Source organism: Ovis aries, chromosome 14 (genome assembly GCF_016772045.2).
Source record: "Ovis aries strain OAR_USU_Benz2616 breed Rambouillet chromosome 14, ARS-UI_Ramb_v3.0, whole genome shotgun sequence".
NCBI lineage: Eukaryota > Metazoa > Chordata > Mammalia > Artiodactyla > Bovidae > Ovis > Ovis aries.
The window spans coordinates 63,929,204-63,949,949 of record NC_056067.1 but is presented as its reverse complement, the minus strand read 5'-3'; the positions used below and the strand labels follow the sequence as shown (position 1 = coordinate 63,949,949).

Genomic DNA, 20,746 nt, shown 5'->3' with positions numbered 1-20,746 from the left:
GGCGAACGTGTGCTCCTCTTTCTTGGTTTCCAGAGCGTTCGCTCAGGTGAGCCTTGCGGCCGCGTTCGGTATTTTGGGTGTCGGTCGTAAAGTCTTGCGGGCTATTCGACCTTTAATGAGTACGCTAAAGCAGTTGGAGGTGAAATGGGCGTAACTGGAAAGTGGTAGAAATGAATAGTCGGTTATAAAACTCTTCAGGGACGGTTCTCGCGATATCTTCCCTAGGCGCCGGGAGGCTCTTGGCGTAGTTGTGGGACTGCGCAGGCGCCGCCGAGTCCTCTCAGGCCGCTCTCCTTCCCGCGCAGGCGCAGACGGGCAAACAGAGCCAGCATGCCGGTCGCCCGGAGCTGGGTTTGTCGCAAAACCTATGTGACCCCGCGGAGACCCTTCGAGAAGTCCCGCCTCGACCAAGAGCTGAAGCTGATCGGTGAGTGGCTAAAGCTAGGTTTCTGTTTCCCGGGCTGGGGAAGCTGACACGTGGGTGAGGCCGCCCACGTGCTCGTTAAAATTCTCCAGTGTGTTCGCCCTCCTCACCCAGTTGCGGGATTGTTGTTTTTCTGTATCCCGAAATCACTAATCCTTTTTCACTAGTCCATGGGACTGAGCTTTTTCACTCATTCTGCAGGCGAGTACGGGCTCCGGAACAAACGTGAGGTCTGGAGGGTCAAATTCACCCTGGCCAAGATCCGAAAGGCTGCCCGGGAGCTGCTGACGCTGGATGAGAAAGACCCGCGGCGTCTGTTCGAAGGTGTGTTTGTGAGCCCCCGGGAGAGCTGCTGGTGTTCTTCCTTCTAGGGTTGTGCAAGACATGGAGCAAGACATTGAATCCAGCTTTTAATAGGAGTTATGGAGTAGAGAAATAGGTCTGAATCTCCGAGTACGTAGCTTTTTTCTTGTTTATGTCTGTTTTATTCAAACACTGAGAATCGGTTTCCAGTGGACTAGAACTAACAGTGCCAAGTATTGGGCACCTGGTTATATCTATACATAGTTCACAGAGCAGTATTGCTCCTTACGTTCTTGTTCCCTGCTAGAGGGACTGGACGGTGACATTTGAGAAGTCCCACCAGGGTGGAACTTGAGTGTGTGTATTTGCCGCCTTTAGCACGATGGTGAAGGACGTTTACTCAGGGTCTGAACAGTAGAGGACCTGTGGGTTTCACAGGAAAGAACGGTTCCAGGTGATCTTAGAGGGAACCCACCGTATGATTTAAGGTGAAAAAAAATGATGGTGTGGTATATTTGACAAACTGCCATCTTTTAGACTCTTAAGGTCTATCTGCTTTAAGATGTGAGGTTGATGGGCTTTTGGAAGGGACGATATCATTCATATTTCAGTAGGACCTCTTAGGTTGTCAGATGGTGAAAATACTAAGAAAGCTGGTACTTTATAAGGCTCACTGAATATCTTTTCTATGCTCTTGGTGTACATTTGCACAAGTAGACTGGCGGGGGTACTGGATCACAGTCTTCAAATGAGCAAGTGATCGAGACTTCCCGCAGTAGGTGGGACTGGAGGGCACGCGAGCTCAGGGTTGGGAGTTGAAGGAGGCTTCCAGATGATGGTTAGGTAACACGCCAAGTTGAAACAGTTCCTAAATGTGAGAGTAGTCAGTAGACTTGGTGCTGCATTCTGTCCCGAGTGTGGAGGAGCTTCATAGACAGTTTGTGACTCTAACGACCTTGGCTGTAGCTGACTCTTTTTTGGTGTAGGTGTATCTGTTTTTTGTGACACCTTTTATTAGGATAAACTTTACACAACAGGAAGTTTGCTCACAGTATCTAAAATTTGTTTTTAGTTACCTCTAGAATTGGCCATTTTGTAGGTATTATCTTGATGCTGCTTTTGGTCTGACCCCGGGAAATCTTGATTCTAGTGAAAGTGAGGAGGGATTGGGCTAACTTGGGCAGCTGGCTTTTTATTTTCAATTAGAGTGGCTAGTCTGATTTTTCTCCCAAACCGTGATTAAGGATGGAAGTGCTCTTACACTTGTGTTAAGCATTAGTAGTCATCCATAGTAGAGACTGAGAAAGGTTTGGAGAGGTTACACTAACAGATTCATCACTTTGATCTATCCCAGTTCCAAGGGTGTGAGAGGTTCTCATTTTTAACCTTTGTTAGTTCGGAAGCTCCTTTGACACTTGTGAGAATTCAGGAATCTCCCTGGTGGATGTTGGTATTGGGTGGAACTCTGTCCCAGAGTTTGGGGGACAGACCTCAGCTTGTTCTGGTCTCAGGGAAACTTGCTGGAGAGTTAATCACAGAGAAACTTAGGTGCTAACCAGTCATGTGACAAAGAGATGGCACAGGGCAGGGTTGAGCAGCGGGTGTCCAGGGATTACTTGGTTTTCCAGGGGGGATGTTGCGTGGGGAGGGCAACAGCAAGTAATCCACAGTGAGTGAAGCTAGATTGCTGGGATGGAGAGGAGGAGCCTGGGAGCTCTGAGGTGTTTGCTTACTGCTGCAGCTTGGCCTTGTTTGAGGTCCAGCCTTTCCTACTAAGGTGTGAGTCTTACCTGACAAGAAGAGTTACTGGTTCATTTCATTCAGTCATTCACAGGTATCAGCTCTCACCTGACACCAGCACAGGGTAAAGACCAAACCTGGCTCTCCTGCACTGCAGGCAGATTCTCTACCCTGTTCTGGTGTGAGGTGGGAGTTGACACCTGTGACTCTTTTTGTCATAAGACTCACACCTTAGTGGGAGTTTGATCCCTGGGTCAGGAAGATCCCCTGGAGTAGGAATGGCAACCCATTCCAGCTTATTACCTGGAGAATGCTGTGGACAGGGGCCTGGCAGAGTTGGACACGACTGAGTGACTAACACATCATATTAGAAACTAAGGCCCTTAAATGCTTGCCTCATGCCATAGAGACAAGGGCCCCTTGGCCATTGAGGTGCCCACTGGCATACAGTTGTTTTTTTTTTTTTTAAACAAACTTTGATTTGGCTGATTCTGATTGTTAATTCTTTTGGCCAAATGAAAACCGTTTATCAATTTTCAGTAGTTTGACACATTCCTGTTGCTGAAGGCTGCAAGTTTATCAGTTTTATTTTTGTCTTCATATCCAGTAAGATTTTTCCTACTCACTATTAAAGGATGTAGGTGGGTTAATAATAGTAAGTAAAATATGTTTTCAAAGTAATACAGGTTGAGTTATTGTCAGATGTTTATTTTCTAATATAAGTACAAAAAGACATGAAGTGTCCAAACTGGTAGATAATTCCAAACTCACTTTTGTTTACCTTTGGATATGTTTTATAATAATATTTGATTATTATGTTCAGTTTTTAAATTGTATAATTTATCATTTGACATTATGAGTATGGAACAGAATGATACATTTGTATATTGTGAAATGATCTCCACAGTAACATCAGATCATCTTCCCATTTTTTAATCGAAGTGTTTTTTTTTTTTTGCTGTTGTATTATTTCATTATATATTTTGGTTATTAACGCCTTATTAGATATGTGATTTATAAATATTTTCTCCCATTCCGAAGGTGGTTTTTCTTTTTGTTATGCTCTGCAGAAGCTTTTTAGTTTGATGTGGTCCAACTTGTTGATTTTTCCTTTTGTTACCTTTAGTTTAGAATCAGATCCAAACAATCATCTCCGAGACTGAGGTCAAGGAGGGTAGTGCCTGTGTTCCTAGGAGTTTCATGGTGTCAGGTCTTACATTCCTGTGTTTAATCCACTTTGGGTTTGTTTTTTCCCCCCGCTGGAGAGCTTAAGGGATCTTCATTCCCAGTTGTTGTTTAGTCGCTAAGTCATGTCCAACTCCCAGTGGACCCCATGGACCGTAGCCCGCCAGGCTCCTCTGTCCATGGGATTTCCACGGCAGGAATGATAGAGTAGGCTGCCGTTTCCTTCCCCCTGGGATCTCCCCCGCCCCCCAACCAGGGATTTCCTGTGTTGCAGGCATATTCTTTACCGCTGAGCCGGGGCCACTGCAGTGGAATCACCAGTTTCCGAGTCCTCACTGCTGGACCTTGTGGGAATTCATGGTTTTTAGTTAACTTTTGCACAGGATAAGATAGGGGTTCAGCCTTGTTCTTGCATGTGGCTGTCCAGTTTTCCAGACACCATTATCGAGAGACTTCCCCACTGTGTATGCCCAGCTCCTTTGTTGTAAATTGACTGACCGTTTGTATATGTGGGCTTATTTCTGGTCTCCATTCTGCTCCCTTGATCTGTTTCTATGCCAGTAGTGTCGTACTGCTTTGATTACTGTGACTAATGTGTACAACTTTGGGGGGGTTTTCTTCTGTTTATTTTTTGTTTTTGTCTTTTTTACAACTTTGTTTTTCCTCCAGATGGGCTTGAGCTAGCTATTCAGGGTCTTTTCTGGTTCCATAAAGATTTTAGGATTGCTTGTTCTTTTCCTGTGAAAAATGGCATTGGAATTGTTATAGGGATTGCCTCCAGTCTGTATGTCGCTATAGGTAGTGTGGGCGTGTTTTAGCTGCGGCCCCAGTCCATGAGCACTGAATTTCTTTGCGTCTGCGTCTTTAGTTTCTTTGATGGTGTTTTGCAGTTCTCATTGTGCAGGCTTTTCACTAAGATTTCTATGCACTTGGAAATGGGAGACTATCCTTGACTTGTGTTCAGTGTGTATTCAGGGCAGATTGGTACCTGGGGTGTTGGAAAAGGCGTAGTATGTTTCTCCACTCAGATTCTCCTTGGCTGCGAGTCTGCTAGGAAGGCTGTGACAGTCAGCCAGCTTTCCTTCAGGCTTTGTCTGGGGGCGGGGGGTGTGGGTGGTAATGGTGCTTTTAGGAGCTAATAAATGATAACCCTCTGTGATGATAACCAGCCCCGGGAGTGCAGCCGGCAGCGACCCCGGAGCTCTCTTGAGTGGCGCTTGGACGCCCCCAGGCAAGGGCCCCTGAAGCTTGAGTTGCCGGGTGCCAGGGAGAAGCTGGCGCCCGCTGGTCTACTTTGCCAGGCACTGAGGCCATCCTCACCGTTGTCTCAGTAGAGCATGGACGGCAAGCACTCAGCTGGCGCGTGGGCCCGCGTCTCTTCCGGGCCCGACAGATGGCACTGACGCTGCTCCGGTGCGAGATGTGGGAGGTGGCTTGCGCGCGTTTGAGTGGTAGGGCTTCTTGGGCTCTAGCATGTTAGCTCGTGGCCCTGTGCTGTGTTCCGGGAGGACTAGTGGAGGGCCGCAGCATGTAGTCTGCGCTCTCCTAAGCGCTCTGGAGGGCTCTCCCTCGTTCAGGCGAGTTGTGGGTCGTCGTCTGCCCAGGGTGGTGAGGGTCCCGGCAGTCACGGCGGCTTGTGCAGCAGCGCCTCGAGTCCTGTATCAGAACCTTCCTTCCTGCTGGGCCTCACCGCCGTGGTGCGGAGGTGCCGGGTTTGAACCAGAAGGCTGAGGCAGGCTTCTGTGCCCCCTCACCAGGTAATGCCCTGTTGCGGCGGCTCGTCCGTATCGGGGTGCTGGACGAGGGCAAGATGAAGCTGGATTACATCCTGGGCCTGAAGATTGAGGATTTCTTGGAGAGACGTCTGCAGACCCAGGTCTTCAAGCTGGGCCTGGCCAAGTCCATCCACCATGCCCGCGTGCTCATCCGCCAGCGTCACATCAGGTACCCCCTTGGGGCTCCCGGAGCCTCCCCACCCTGCCCCCTGAAGGGACGCCCTCGCTGAGCACCAACCCCCCCCCCCCCCGCCCCTGTCTTCCGTGCAGCCCTCGGAGGTGGTGAAGGTGTGAGCTCACCTCAAGGGGACAGGTTGGCCCCTACAGACAGCTCATGGGGGCTGGGGCAGCCTCACCCCCAGAGCCCTGCGCGAGGGTCACTGCGGCTGGGGCCGTACACCTCGCGAAGGCGCCAGCAGGCGTGCCGGGAGCTGGGCAGGTAACAGCTCTTGGAGTCCCTTCAGAGCCATCCCTGGAGCTCAGCTGACTGGGGTGGGCTGGGCCCGTGTGGTCACACAGTGCGTGCTCCTGGCAGCTGCTGCGGTCAGGGGCAGGGGCCAGGTGGGTCTGGGTGCTCAGTTTAGCCTCTGGAGACAGGGCCCCGGTCACGGGGCCTGTGGAGTGAGCGGGCTGCTGGCCTCCCAGCAGCCCCTGTGACACACAGGCAGGAGCCTCTCATGCTGCTTGTCTGAAATGAAACCGTGGGGTGCGGCTTCAGAGACAGCGAGGGGGGCCCTGATGGAGACTGGAGCTTGGGGAGGGGCACGCAGCTCAGTGCCAGCGCGCTGCCAGCCCCGCGCTCGTTCTGGGCCTGAGTTCCCCCGCCCTCCGTGAGAGGTGAGCGGGCGTCCAGGACATGGGCGCGCCGCCACGGCCCGGCCCTCACCCACTGCCCTGCCGCCCCCCCCCCCCCCCCCCCCCAGGGTCCGCAAGCAGGTGGTGAACATCCCGTCCTTCATCGTGCGCCTGGACTCCCAGAAGCACATCGACTTCTCCCTGCGCTCCCCGTACGGCGGGGGCCGCCCGGGCCGCGTGAAGAGGAAGAACGCCAAGAAGGGCCAGGGCGGGGCCGGGGCCGGCGACGACGAGGAGGAGGACTGAGCCCGGGCAGGGCCCAGGGCCGGCGCTGCGGCCGTGCGCCTCAGATAATAAAGCAGGATATACACACGGTGGAACTGGCCTTTACTGCTGTGTCTCCTTCCCCACTCTGACAAACACCCTTCTGTAGCGGCAGTGGGGGCTGCCGGGTGAGCTTTGTTCCCGTCCGTGGAGCTGCTGCTGGATGGTGGTCTTCGTTCCCCTTAGGCCCGGCTTTACTGTATCCTGACAGGCAGGTCTGCACATCACTCCATCACCCTTCCAGGGGACCCACAGTACGGGCCAAGACAAAACTGGAGGGAGGTTCTCGGCCAGGACCTGCCTTGCACTGCTGTGCTGCGGCTTCGAGGTCAATCCCTGGTGGAGGAACTAAGCCGGTGCTTCCCACTGAACACCCAGCAGCCAAAGACAGTTCCCAGTGAGCGGTCATTTCCCAGACGGGAAGGGGGAACTCTGCTGCCACCCCATCCCCCGCGTGGTTGGGGGTTCTGGAGTTCATGGTCAGGAGGGAGGCAGGCTTCCCTTTTCTCTGTTGAGCTGCCTGGGGCAGGAAGGGGCTTGTTCTCAGGAAATGAGAAACAGGGGATTGAGCAACCCCAGCAGCTGCAGGCGTGGGGCACCCAAGTCCTGCTCTGGGGGCTTGGGGCTCTGCTGCCAGTTCAGCGGCCATTCTCCAGCTTACAGTTCAGGATTTGCCAAGTCACTGAAGTGTGCAGGAGAGTGCTCGCAGCCTAGCCTACCTTCAGGAGGTCCCAGAGCTGCTGGTGTCAGGACTCCTGGCTGCCTGGGGTTGAACTGAGTGTTCGTGGGGGCAGCTCCTGGGGTCCCTGGAGGTGGGGTCTGGGTCGTCCTGGGCTAGTGCAAGGCGAGAGCAGCATACACGCTGGGCTCTGCTGGGCGCTCTCCTGACTGTGGGTTGGAGGGCGCGGTCGCCCCCTGTCTGACAGCTGAGTGGTCCAGTTCGGCATAGGCCACGTCCTGGGGGTCTTCAGGTGTGGCAGCCTTTGGGGGGTGTAGAGAGGTCAGGTGTGAGATGGGGAAAGCCTGGGGGCCTGGTAGGTAAGGATGCGCTCCTTTAGAGAGGGGTGAAGGCTGGTCTCAACCCTGCCCTCCTTCAGTTCCTGTAGTTTCGCCCCTCAGGAAGGAGGGAAGTGAAGCAAGTTGAAATCTGTAATGGATCACTTAAGTTTGATGCTGGGGGACGACGGGGCTGGAGATGGGAATTGGGTGTGGCTGTCCTCACTGAGGGACAGTTGGGCCCCACTGCGCCCTTCAGGAGAGCTAGGGGGTCGCCAGGGCAGCCACGGGATCTGGTCCTCGCTGCAGCGAACAGACGAGGTTCACCTGCCTGGGGACAGATGGCTGAGGGCTGAGCAAGGATCTCAGAATCCTCCCGATGTTAGAAGCCACAACCCCCCCCACCCCCCACCCCTGCCCCAACCAACGAGGCCCTGTCCAGGCCCAGGGCTTGCATGTAGTACAGACTAGTACAGAATCTGCCAGCTCAACCTGAGCATTCAGCAGCGTGCTGGGCGGAGGAGCCCAGGTGTGGGGCGCGGCAGCCCAGGAGCAGGTGCTCCTGGGGGGTGGCCACCTGGCCTTGGGGTCAGTGTCCTCTGCCCTCCGTGTGTGAGTGAGGAGACGGGGGTCTCACCTGACTGTCCCGCACTCTGCCATGCTCTGGCCGTGCATCTTCCATGACGGCACCTGGTGGGGACAGGACAAGGGGGCCCAGCTCCTGCTCAGACCCCCTCACACCTCCCACAGCAAATGTCCAGAGCAGCTTGGTGACAGGAGCCTCCCCCACCCAGTATCAGACTCAAGCTCGCTCCTCCCAAGCCCAGAACCACTGCCACCTGATCCCAGGCCCCCAGGACAGTGCCCCCCTTCCCCTTACAGTACAAGCTCTCCTCCGGGGCGTCAGCAGCTGGGCTGGAGCTGGGGAGGAGAGGGCAGTGTTGGGGTGGAGGGAGCCCTGGGCAGGCGGTGGGGTGCGAGTCTGGGGGAGAGGTCGGGCTGAGCAGTGTTGGGGCGGTGGGGGAGCCCTGGGCAGGCCGTGGGACGCGAGTCTGGGAGAGGTCTCACCTCTTCTGCTTGCCTCTGTCCTCAAGCACTGATGCTGCGGCTGCTGCGGGAAGACAGGAGTCAGCCTCCAGACCTCCCTGCCCCTCGCCACCCCCCAGCCCCAGAGCCCTTCTCTAGGGTTATAGGGAGATCTGCAAGGGTCTCCAGGCTGAAAAAATGATCATGGCTTCCCTCCACTGAGAATTCAAGAGAAGGGCTTCCCTGGTGGCTCAGTGGGAACGAATCCGCTAGCCAACGCAGGGGACGGGTTTGCTCCCTGGTCTGAGGGGATTCCACATTCCATGGAGCAATTAGGCCAGAACTACTAGGCTTGTGCCCTGGAGCCTGGGAGTGCGGCTGCTGAAACCCGAGAGCCCAGGAGCCCAGGAGCTGGGAGCTGCAGCAAGAGAAGCCCTAGCTTGCCGCAGCCAGAGAAAGCCCATGCACAGCAACCAGGACCCAGAGCAGCCAATAAACAGGATGCGAAAATGATTTTAGAAAATTCGAGCGCTCTAAGCCATAAAATGCAAAACTTGCATGTATTCTCAAGCAGCGTGTGAGTCTGGAAACATCAAAGGATGCTCTAGAATGCTCTAGAATGCCCACGGGTGCGCTCACGTCTAGTCTCCAGATTCCTCTCACCGGGAGATGCCAGAGCAGCTTTAACCGGACCCCACCCCTTTCTTAGGTTTCCCTTGGGCTGGCGCCCTAAGGCCGCCGCCGCCAGGGGTCCGAGTCACCCCGTTCCCTACTCACCTGACTTCCTGCGTCTGTCCTGACCCCGGTGTCGGAGGAAGAGGAAGAGGAGGACGAGGAGCAGCAGGACGAAGGTCACCAAGACCCCGATGAGGACACTCAGGTACCACGTGAGGCCTGGGGCACCAGAGACGCCCGAGTGAGCCAGGGGTGCCGCTTAGCTGGGCACCTGCTATGTGAGCACTCGTGCTGGGGTCTGTGCGTCCATCTCCAGCCCATCCCACCCGTTTACAGACAAGGAGCCTGAGGCCTGGAGGGGGAGATCACGGGCCCCCAAGTCGCCCAGCCTGGAGGGGGCGGAGCTGGGACTGGAACCCAGGACTGTGGGTTCCCGCATGTTTTTTAGAATTAGGTTTTTTCATGCTTTCACTTCCAGGCAGAACACCAGTTGAGAGACGGGTGCATCAAGCCCAGCTCTGTCAGCCCAGCTGGATCCGTCTCCCACCCTGCAGAGCCCTGGCTCCCCGTCTGCCCGCCCTCAGTGGGGCAGGCTCTGGCCTTCCTGAGGCCCAAGCAGGCCCTGTGCTGCGGGCTGTCGTGCTGAGGAAGGAGGTGGGAGGCCCCCTGCGCGGAGGGTGGGCCTCGGGACCTGGGAGGAGCACGGCTGGCCCAAGGTCCCAAGGTTGGAAGTAGCGGAGCCGTGTGACTCCCACGCCCGGCTCTTTGCCTGGCACCAGGGCAGCTCCTTGCGGGGCTGGAGAGCTCAGACCCTGTCCCCTCCAGTGTTGCCACATCCCCGTCCTTGCTGTCGAGGCTGGTGCCAGTGAGAAGGGGCTGTCCTGAGGCCATTAACTCGGGAAGTGACAGAGCTGATCCAGCCCCACCGCCCCGCAGAGAGCCTGACTCACCCGAGCCTGATTCCGAGGCAGGGAGGAGCTGATTCCCGGAGCCTCCTAAGGGTCAGGGTGGAGATGAGCGGCGGCCTGCCTCCCCTTGTCAGCCCTCCCCCCTCCCCCAGCTGGGCCCCAGCATCCCCCTCTGCATGACCCCCACCCTTCATCCACGTCTCATTCCCGGGAGCCCCGCGGTCCCCCGGGACACCAGCTGAGACAGGACAGCGTCCGGCCCCTCGCCTGAGGCCTCAAGGCCTAGGGGTCCCTAGGGTGTGACAGCTCTGGTCACTATGGACCCACCACCCGCTCCCTCACTGACCGCTCTGGGGGCCTCCCTCCTGGGAGAAAGGAGCTGATCCTCAGAGCTCCTGGGGGTCAGGACAGGGGCGGCCCTCCCCCAGGCTGGGCCCCAGCATCCCCCTCTGCATGACCCCCCACCCTTCATCCAGGTCTCATTCCCGGGAGCCCCGCGGTCCCCCGGGACACCAGCTGAGCCAGGGCCTGTCCACTTGCTCCCTTGGGGGCTGTGGGCTCTGCCAGCCCCTCTCCTGTGCTTGCTCTCTGGGCGAGGGGCCACGAGGACTGGAGACCAGAGGAGGGTGGGGACTGGGGGCTCTGGCCTTGAGTCCTGTGGTCGGCCCCGAGGCCTGTGTAGCTCTGCTCCATCACCAGGAGCGGGTCTGGACGCCCGGGATGAGGGCGAGGACGGGCAGGGAAGGGGGCCTCTGGCTCTTTCCAGCCCGTTCAGAGTTGATCCCCTCCTTCTGTGACCCCCCACCCCACTCAGCCCAGAGCTCCCCTGGGGCAGGGCCCTGGCCTGACCTGGAGGACGCCGAGGACCAGGGCTGGGCCTCACCTGAGACCAGGAGCTCCAGGGGGTCGCTGGGGAGCGACAGCAGGTGGGGGGCGGTGCTGTGTGAGCTGTAGCACCTGTAGGTCCCACTGTGGGCTGAGGTCACAGCACGCAGGGTGAAGTTGGCCTGAACGGGTGGAGCCGGATCCTGCAGACGAAGGTGCTGGGGAGCAGCGAGCGACCCCTCCTTGGACAGATGGAAGGTGTCTGCCTGGACCTCAGAGCGACACTGCAGGGTCACGTTCTCTCCCTGGGGCACTGAGGCCCCCGGGCGGGCGGAGAGGGAGGGTTTCCTGTGCATTCCTGGGGGGAGCACGGGGGTGAGGAGTAGAGAGCCCCTCCCCACACCCCGGACCCTGAGCAGGGGGCCTCCCTGTGAGCCCTCCCAGCTCCTCTCAGCCCGTCTGTGTGGGTCTCCTTAATCTCCGTGCCTCTCACTCCTGTTTTCACGCTGCCCCTGCTAGACCCCTGCCCCACCTGGGCCTCTGCTCCAGGACCCTCTCCCCGGACCCTTCACCACCAGGGCCGACCCTGGTCCAGCGCCCTGAGCAGACAGTCGGGACCTGGGCCAGGACAGGGGCGCCTCACCCGCGATCAGGATGTCCAGGGGGGCGCTGGGGGCCGACCACGCGTAGGAGAGGTTGTGTCCACTGTAGCATCTGTACCGGCCCCCATGGGCACGGCTCACACGGCCCAGGGGGAAGTCGGGGCTCTGCTGCCCTTCTAGACGGAGGGGAGGGCTGAGCCCCTCGTCCTTGGTCAGAGCGAAGGTGCCAGAGCCGGCCTCTGAGCGACACTGGAGGGTCAGGTTGTCTCCGGGGAGCACGAGCGAGCCGGGCTGGGCGGAGAGGGAGGGGGCCCTGGACAGGCCTGCAGACGGGGCACAGAGGCACGTGGCTGCACGCCCTCCCTGCTCCCGGGGCTGCAGAGAGAGCTCGCCCTGCTCCCTCCTGAGGCTCCCGCCCGCGTCCTGCCCCAGGAGCCCAGTGTCCCTGCCCCCGCCTCCCCCAGGGCTCCTGGGCACATGTTTAGGTCAGGGGTCTGTCTAGGAAATAGAGGGGCTTGGGGCCTCACCTGTGACCTGGAGATGCAGAGGGTCACTGGGGCGCGACCACAGATAGGGCTGGGAGTTGGGAGCATCATAGCATCTGTAGGTCCCCCGTGGGAGGCGGTCACGGGGCCCACAAAGAACACAGCCTGTTCCCGCCCCTGGTTCCCATAGTTCCTCCGTGTTCTGTATCGGAGCAGCTCAGCGCCTCCCTCCTTCAGCAGGTGCAGCGTGCCCCCTGCATACTGTGAACTGCACGTGAGGGACACGCTGCCTCCTGCGGCCACCACAGGGCTGGGCTGGGCAGACAGGAAGGGCGCCTTGTACACTCCTGGGGGCGAGGGGCTGTGTTAAAGGAGGACCTCCAGCCCAGTGACCCCGGGTGTGAGCTGGGAGGGCAGGGCCCTGAGCACACACTCTGCTCCTCTGCCCGTGAGGAGGCTCCCACGGTGGGAGGGATCCAGAGGGACCTGCCCCACCCTCTTACCTGTCACCACCAGGGGCAGGGGTCACTCGTCACTGACCAGCCGTGCCTGGTGTGATATGCACACTGATATATCCCAGCATCACTTGAGCTCATGTATTCAAGGTGGAACCTGGCCTTGTTCCTAGAGCCTTGTGGGGCATAAACGTCCCGGTATACAGAGCCCCTCTCCTTATACAGACGGTAGACATCCGCCAGCGGAGACCCCTGACACCAGATGGTCACCGGGCTCCCCTGGGAGACCATGGTGCCTGGGTCAGCCTGGATGGAGGGTTTGGGGAGAACCTCTGGAAAGGAATCAGGCCCGAAGAGTCAGGGCGCCTTCTCCCCAGGTTCCCCAGCTGTCACCCAGGCCCCTCCCTGACGGGCCACCCGCGGCCCCGGCCCGCCGTGCTCCCCAGGGACCAGGGGTGGTGGGCGGAAGCAGGAGCTCTGGGGGCTCACCTGCTTGTCCCTGGTCCCTCGGGCCCCAGCACAGCCCTGGAAGAGAGTTCCCTGTGAGCGCCCAGCGCCCAGCCCCACCACACGTCCTGGACGCTCCAGGTCTGCTCTGCGCCCTGAGGGCTGGGGGTCAGATCCGGGCCGAGGACATTCCCTTCTCCCCCAAGATAGTGTGTCCCCACCGAGCCTCCCGCGTCCTGGGGCCTCTCAGGGACCAGATGTGGGAGGAGAGGGGTTCTACCCTCCCTTCCCTGAAGCTCACCGAGGCAGAGAAGGGCGGTGAAGGTCAGAGTCGTGGCGCTGCCTCTCATGGTCCCCAGCAGAGCAGGTGACTTACAGAGACCTCAGAGCCCGCAGGACGGACAGACGCACTGGGCGTGGAGGTCCAGGCTCGGTGGGGTGCGTCTCGGGTTCCTCCTGAGCCTCGCTCCGCTTTCCCTGAAGGGTGGGGCTGAGGCAACTGTGGGCTCTGGGGGCCTTTCTGACCAGATCAGACTTACCGACAGCCCCCCGCCTCCCCGCCGCGACTCTGCCTGCCTGTTCCGGCTCCTCCTTGTGCCAAGTCTGATCCGGAGTGTGACCTCTCGTCGCAGAGTGCAAGGCTGCAAGAAGCCGGGCAGGCCCCGGAGCCATCTGAGTGCCTGTCCCGGTTCTTACTCTGCCTGCCGCAGGGGTTGTGTGATCTTGGGCAAGTAGCTTCCCTTTCCTGAGCTTCTGCAAACTTTCTTCCTTTCTTCCGTCAGCTAGTCCAGTTCATCCGTATTTGTTGGGCAATGACTGTGTTCTGACATGGTGACAGAGCCTGGAGTTTCCTTGGTGACGCCATCAAATTCCTTCCCTGGACTTGTGGGGCTCAGATGAATAAAAACAGACAGGACAAACATCTACACGGCAAACAATTCGGCTGACTCTTGTGAGACTGTTAGAGTTGGAAGAAAACGGAACCATGAATATCTTTAACAGATCGAAGTCATGAAGCCTGGGTCCTGGCTGGGATGAACACACAGGAGCTGCTAGCTCAGGGGCGCTGGCGGTGGAGGTGGCGGCACCCCAACCAGACAGACCTTGACCTACTCTCAGAATTGAGAGCAATGAGGGCGAAGGCAGGGGCGTTGCCACACTGGGTCTTAAGCGCCATGTAAGCATTTTGGGTTTTATCTTTAAAGCAGTGGGAAGGTTTTCAGGAGCAGACAGTATGAATTGATTTCTAGTTTAGAAAGATTACCGCCATGTGGAGAGTGTAACGCAGGAGGGCTCTATTGATAATGAACCCCATTCACAGTAAAACGCCAGCTTGATCTGGCTCCTGGATGGCGTGCTGTCCAGTGTTTTAAGTCATTCATGTGGATAAACCTTACGTGAACCTATAACTAGAAATATATTTACACTGGGCTTCCCTGGTAGCTCAGACGGTAAAGTCTGCCTGTAGTAAGGGAGACCCAGGTTCGACCCCTGGGTCATGAAGATCCCCTGGAGAAGGAAATGGCAACCCACTCCAGTATTCTTGCCTGGAAAATCCCTTGGACAGAGGAACCTGGCGGGCCACAGTCCATGGGGTTGCAGAGTCAAACACGACTGAGCGACTTCACATATTTTACGCTGGAATGAGAAAGGAAGGCTTCTTGGTCCGGCAGGTTGGAAGGGACTGGGCCCTGTTCAGACTGGCTGAGGGGACGGTCTGTGGAGGCACAGAGCTGCTAAGTAGGTCTGTGTACGTGGGTGCTGGGGGCTATGTGGTTAAGTGTGATGAGCCTGGTCTAGGAGGGAGAGCTGTTTAGTGGGGCTGACCCGCCACAGCCTGGAATACAGGGCGGTGCACCTGGACCACATTTTTGAAGGTGGAAACTGTTGAAAGGATTTTGAACGGGGCAGGCTCAGACCTGATATGGTGGCGGGAAGAGTCCTTTGGGAGGTGGTGAGAGGTGAACGGGAGTAAGGGGCGGGGCCTGGACTGGAGGACCAGGAAGGAGGCTGATGGCAACACAGACGTCTGGGGATGGGTCAGGGACCTCGTTCAGAAGGGCCCCAGGGGCACAGTGGTGTGGGCCTGGTGGTTGGGTGGGAAGTGCGGGAGGCCGGGGAACTGCAGGTGCTTCCACCGTCTGCCTCGGTTGCCTGGAGGAGCCAGTGGGGCCATCGCACGTAGGACGACCCCAGGAGAGAGGCGCATGGGAGCCGCTTGGGGTACTGACCCCCACTCTTCAGCATGAGGCACAGCCCTCCTTCCTGGCCTGGGATGGTGCATTCGCTTTTCCTCTGCACTGAAGTCTTACTTGTTTCTACAATTTAGCACCATCTTTTCTCGTTGCCCGTCTTCTAAACCTCTGAGTCATCGCTGCCTCCTCAGTGCCCCTTCTCACCCTGAGCAGAACATTTCATCTCATTCTGTGAATTCTTTCTCTAGGCAAACGGGAAGAACACAGGCCGGAGGCAAAAAAAAGGTTTTTAAAAATGAACACAGGCCCAGGATCTCTGAGACAGTCATTGATCACCCAGCAAAAGGAGGAGGATATCAATGAAGAAAAATAATTTTGAGGACGTAAATATTGACCATTTTACAGATTTGATGAAAGCCATAAATTTACATGTCCAACATGCTCATCAGATAACCTTCAAAAATGATGCCCAAACATCACAATTACATTTTAAATCAGTGGGAAAAATTTTAAAACCATGTCCACATACATCAGAGTCAAAACGGAATCAGTGGGAAAAAGTGGAAAGCATCCAGATAAAAGGGCCAGGTTACATACAGAGGAAAAATGGTTTGAATGGTTTCAGATTTCACGTCAGAAGCCACTGTGGTATAAGACTGATCGTCCTGAGAGACGGGCAGAGCCAGCGTGGAGCTCTGGGCATATTCTTCAGGAATGACAGCAAAGCACTCATTCTGAGAGGAAGAACACTTGAGAGGATGTGTTGCCTGCAGACCTTCCTTAAAGGGATGAGAAGGCGAGTTCTTCAGGCAGAAAGGAAATAATTCTCGAGGGAAACTTGGAAATTCAACAGTAAAGGAAGAGTAAAAAGTGGTGAGTATCTAGGTAAATGGAATAGCATATTTTTCTCATCTCCTGTATATGTGACTGTTGAAAGCAAAAACAACAATGTTTGGCGGGGTTTTTAATATATGTATAATAGATGAATACATATAACAGCTATACCATGATGGAGGGTGAAAGGACCCGTGTGATGAGGTTTCCATGTTTCTCTGGAGGATATAAAATACTCACTGTGTGGACTCTGTGGAATTAGGTGCATATATTATAACGCCCACAGTTGCCACTAAAAACACGTGAAGATTTACAGTGAGAATGCTAACAGATGTAACAGAGTGTTAAAAAAAAAAAATTCCAAAAAGCCGAAAGGAGACAGGAGAGGGGAACCTGAAGAGCAAACACTAGAGGGGACAAAGAAAAGGCAAATAAGAAAAGGTTAAAGCTGAACAGTATGAAAAGGTAAAAAGATAGGACACGGAAAGATCAACTCCCCAGGCTGGTAGGTGCCCAACATGCTACTGGAGATCAGTGGAGAAATAACTCCAGAAAGAATGAATAGATGGAGCCAAAGCAAAAACAATACCCAGTTGTGGTTGTGACTGGTGATGGAAGCAAAGTCCACCACTGTAAAAAGCAGTATTGCATAGGAACCTGGAATGTTAGGTCCTTGAATCAAAGCAAATTGGAAGTGGTCAAACAGGAGATGGCAAGAGTGAACGTCGACATTTTAGGACTCAACGAACTAAAATGGATTATTGGACTGGGTGAGTTTAACTCAGATGACCATTATGTCTACTATTGTAGGCAAGAATCTCTTAGAAGAAATGGAGTAGCCATCATGGTCAACAAGAGTCCGAAATGCAGTACTTGGATGCAATCTCAAAACGACAGAATGATCTCTGTTCGTTTCCAAGGCAAACTATTCAATATCACGGTAATCCAGTCTATACCCCAACCAATAGTGCTTAAGAAGCTGAACGGTTCTATGAAGACCTACAAGACCTTCTAGAACTAACACCCCAAAAAGATGTCCTTTTCATTATAGGGGATGGAATGCAAAAGTAGGAAGTCAAGAAACACCTGGAGTAACAGGCGAATTTGGCCTTGGAGTACAGAATGAAGCAGGGCAAAGGCTAATAGAGTTTTGCCAAGAGAATGCACTGGTCACAGCAAACACCCTCTTCCACTAGCACAAGAGAAGACTCCACACGTGGACCTCACCAGATGGCCAACACCCAAATCAGATATCAGAATGATATAAATGATTATATTCTTTGCAGCCAAAGATGGAGAAGCTCTATACAGTCAGCAAAAACAAGACCGGGAACTGACTGTGGCTCAGATCATGAACTCCTTATGGCCAAATTCAGACTCAAATTGGAGAAAGTGGGAAAACCACTAGACCATTCAGGTATGACCTAAATAAAATCCCTTACGATTATACAGTGGAAGTGAGAAATAGATTTAAGGGACTAGATCTGATAGAGTGCCTGATGAACTATGGACTGAGGTTTGTGACATTGTACAGGAGACAGGGATCAAGACCATCCTCAAGAAAAAGAAACACAATAAAGCAAAATGGCTGTTTGAGGAGGCCTTACAAATAGCTGTGAAAAGAAGAGAAGCAAAAGCAAAGGAGAAAAGGAAAGATATACCCATTTGAATGCAGAGTTCCAAAGAATAGCAAAGAGAGATAAGAAAGTCGTCCTCAGCAATCAGTGCAAAGAGAGGAAAACAATAGAATGGGAAAGACTGGTGATCTCTTCAAGAAAATTAGAGACACCAAGGGAACATTTCATGCAAAGATGGGCTTGATAAAGGACAGAAATAGTAGGGACCTAACAGAAGCAGAAGATATTAAGAAGAGGTGGCAAGAATACACAGAACTGTACAAAAAGATCTTCATGACCAGATAATCACGATGGTGTGATCACTCACCTAGAGCCACACATCCTGGAATGTGAAGTCAAGTGGGCCTTAGGAAGCATCACCTTGAATAAAGCTAGCGGAGGTGATCGAATTCCAGTTGAGCTATTTCAAATCCTGAAAGATGATGCTGTGAAAGTGCTGCACTCAATATGCCAGCAAATTTGGAAAACTCAGCAGTGCTGAGCAGAGCTTCAAAATACTGAAAGCAGAAACTGACAGAAATGAAAGAGATAGATGAGTCAACAGGTATAGTCAGGGACCTTAATTCTCCTCTCTTGCTAGAGTAAATAGATGGCCAGTCGGCAAGGATATAGAAAACCTTAACCATTGTATCAGCTGACTTGGCCTAACTGGCACACAGAACACAGTCAACCATATTGCAAACGCACCTTTTTTCAAGAGTACATGAAATATTGGCCAAGGTAGTCTTTATTCTTGGTTGTTAAACAGCCTAGCAGATTTAAAAGAATTGCTGCCACTCATGACTTGTCTTCCAACCTAACTGGGACTTAAGTTAAAATCTATCACCAGAAAGCTGTCTGGAAAATCTTTAACTCTTTGGAAATTAAACAACACACTTCTAAATAATCCAGAGCACAAAGAGGAGCTCAAGGAAAATTGGAAAAATATTTTGAACTGGATGAAAGTGAAAGTACAGTAGCCTTGTGGGATGCCGGTGAAGCAGTGTTCAGAAGGCAAATGAGACCAGCAAGTGTTCATATTTTAAAAAAGAATGGTTTCTAATCACGAACCTAACTTTGCATTTTAAGACACCAGAAAAAGAGCAACTCGCCTCAAAGTAAGCATAATAAATAATAAAGGATTCCCTGGTGGTCCAGTGGTTAAGAGTCCACCTGCTTAAGCAGGGGACACAGGTTCGATCCCTGGTCCAGGAAGACCCCACACGCCGCAGGGCAACTGAGCCTGTGCACCCTGGCGCCCCTGCTCCGCAACAAGAGGAGCCGCTGTGAGGAGAAGCCATTGCCCCAGAAGTGCAGGGCGGCCCTGCTCACGGCAGCTGGAGAAAGCCCGCAGGGCAGCGCAGACCCAGCACAGCCATGAAGAGAGAAATGATACTGTAAACCAGGAAAGGGCAGAACTCCATGAACCTGAAAACAGCAGAGCAATAATAGGGATGAATGAAACCCAGGGCCAGTTCTTTAGAAAGGTCAGTGACACTGACAAGCCACTAGTCAGAGAAACCGTGGAAGAGAGAGGGAGGACACCATTTGCCAATATTTGTGATGAACGACAGATTATCAGTGGAGACCCCACTGACATAAATAGGGTCATAAGAAGAAAGTAACAGACAGTTCTGTGCCCATGATCTCGGCAACTCTTGAGAGACACAGGCTGCCAAAACTCACTTGAGAAGAAATAGTCTGAATATTCCTTAAAAAATACTAAAGAAATTGAATTTGTGGTAACTTTGCAACAAATAAGAAAGACTCCAGGGCAGAGTGGGTTCACTGGCATGCACTACTAAACGTTTAGGAAGAAATGACACAATTTTATACAATCTCGTCCAGAAAACAGAAGGGAAAGAGAACACTGGCAACAATTTTACAAGGTAAGCATTACTCCAGACTCAAGTCAGGAAAAGGAAAGAGAGTTGCAGACAGCACAGGTGAGGAAGACAGACACAGAAATTCTCACCAAAATATTGATGCATGAAAGCCAAGCAAGTCTGAAAAGGATGGCACACTGCAACGAAGTGTGGTTCACCGTCAGATGCTAGGCTGGTTCAGTATTTGAAAACCAGTAAGGCTGGCGTCACCGACTCGACGGACGTGAGTCTGAGTGAGCTCCGGGAGATGGTGATGGACAGGGAGGCCTGGCGTGCTGCGATTCATGGGGTCGCAAAAGTCGGACACGCCTGAGGGACTGAACTGAACTGAGCTGAAGGTTCATCCACCATGTTAATAGACTATCGAAGAACACCCCCATCATTACATAAGTCTGGGCATCAGAACCATTTGATAAAATTAATAAAATGCTCAGCTACGTAGGAAGGGAAGGGCCTCTCTAATCAGGTTGGGAGCGTCTGGGATCTGTGTTTGCTGGTGCTTAGTTGCTAAGTCGTGTCTGACTCTTTTGCGACTCCCTGGACTCTGGCCCACCAGGCTCCTCTGTCCATGGGATTCTCCAGGCAAGAACACGAGTGGGCTGCCACTTCCTGCCGCAGGGGATCTTCCCGACCCAGGGATGGAGCGTGTAGGTCTGGCGTCTCCTGCATCGGCAGGCGGGTTCTTTACCACCGAGCCACCTGGGAAGCCGCAGGGCCGTTCTGTAAGTAGCCTCCGGCTCTCGGTTGCAGATGGTGGGTGTGATGGCGTGAGCCCATAGGGCTAGACCTCACCTCTGTCGCTGGGGCTCGCCAAGAGTCCATGCAGCCTCCACTACACGCGGATGTGGGGGTCCCGGGACTGAAGTTACTGCGGAGCCCCGCCTTGGGGCTCCACTCCGGTCCACCAGCTTCTCAGTCACGTGAGAAGTCACTCGTTTTCCCAAGGATGACATATGCTGCTTCTGCAAGAAGAGGATGCCCACCCAGAAGCGTGCCTCTCTCTCAGGGCTAGGTGTGGCACGGCGCAGGGGCCCGTGCTTACTACACGGAGTGTCTTGACAGCCTCTGAGAACAGGACCTCTGTTAACCTCCCTGCTTTGGGACGCTCTGGATCGCTGAATTTCTTTTTTCTTAAAAAGCAGAAAGAAAATGACAACTCCCACCTTTCACAGTGTATACCAGGGTTAACAGAGTACTCGCCGCCCTCTGCCCAGCAGGTCCAGTTAACAAGACGTCATCGACGCTGTGGA

The 20,746-nt window shown here is 54.3% G+C and overlaps 2 protein-coding genes and 1 long non-coding RNA gene across 4 annotated transcripts; 2 read left to right on the top strand and 1 right to left on the bottom strand.

Moving 5' to 3' along the window:
- The first annotated feature begins 15 nt into the window (after positions 1–15).
- Positions 16–6,602, top strand: RPS9 (ribosomal protein S9). 2 transcript variants are annotated; one of them, XM_027978858.3, is made up of 5 exons: positions 16–46; positions 306–427; positions 626–748; positions 5,410–5,596; positions 6,351–6,602. In XM_027978858.3, the coding sequence occupies exons 2-5, from the start codon at positions 331–333 to the stop codon at positions 6,526–6,528; spliced, it is 585 nt and encodes a 194-aa protein (XP_027834659.1). In that variant the 5' UTR covers positions 16–46; positions 306–330; the 3' UTR covers positions 6,529–6,602. The 2 variants fall into 2 exon arrangements, with proteins under 2 accessions (XP_027834659.1, XP_027834660.1); XM_027978859.3 differs by having other exon boundaries at positions 226–427.
- On the bottom strand, positions 6,593–13,684 carry LOC105602100 (leukocyte immunoglobulin-like receptor subfamily B member 3). The gene is given in 14 exon segments (XM_027978839.2): positions 6,593–7,527; positions 8,180–8,232; positions 8,423–8,463; positions 8,611–8,653; positions 9,346–9,462; positions 10,194–10,238; positions 11,035–11,334; positions 11,620–11,901; positions 12,106–12,186; positions 12,189–12,410; positions 12,567–12,584; positions 12,587–12,850; positions 13,008–13,043; positions 13,267–13,684. Coding segments are annotated over 14 exon segments (1,698 nt in total). The 5' UTR covers positions 13,316–13,684; the 3' UTR covers positions 6,593–7,380.
- On the top strand, positions 9,542–15,456 carry LOC132657710 (uncharacterized). The gene is made up of 2 exons (XR_009596244.1): positions 9,542–14,142; positions 15,409–15,456. It is a non-coding gene; the product is annotated as an uncharacterized LOC132657710 (long non-coding RNA).
- The last annotated feature ends 5,290 nt before the right edge of the window (positions 15,457–20,746 follow it).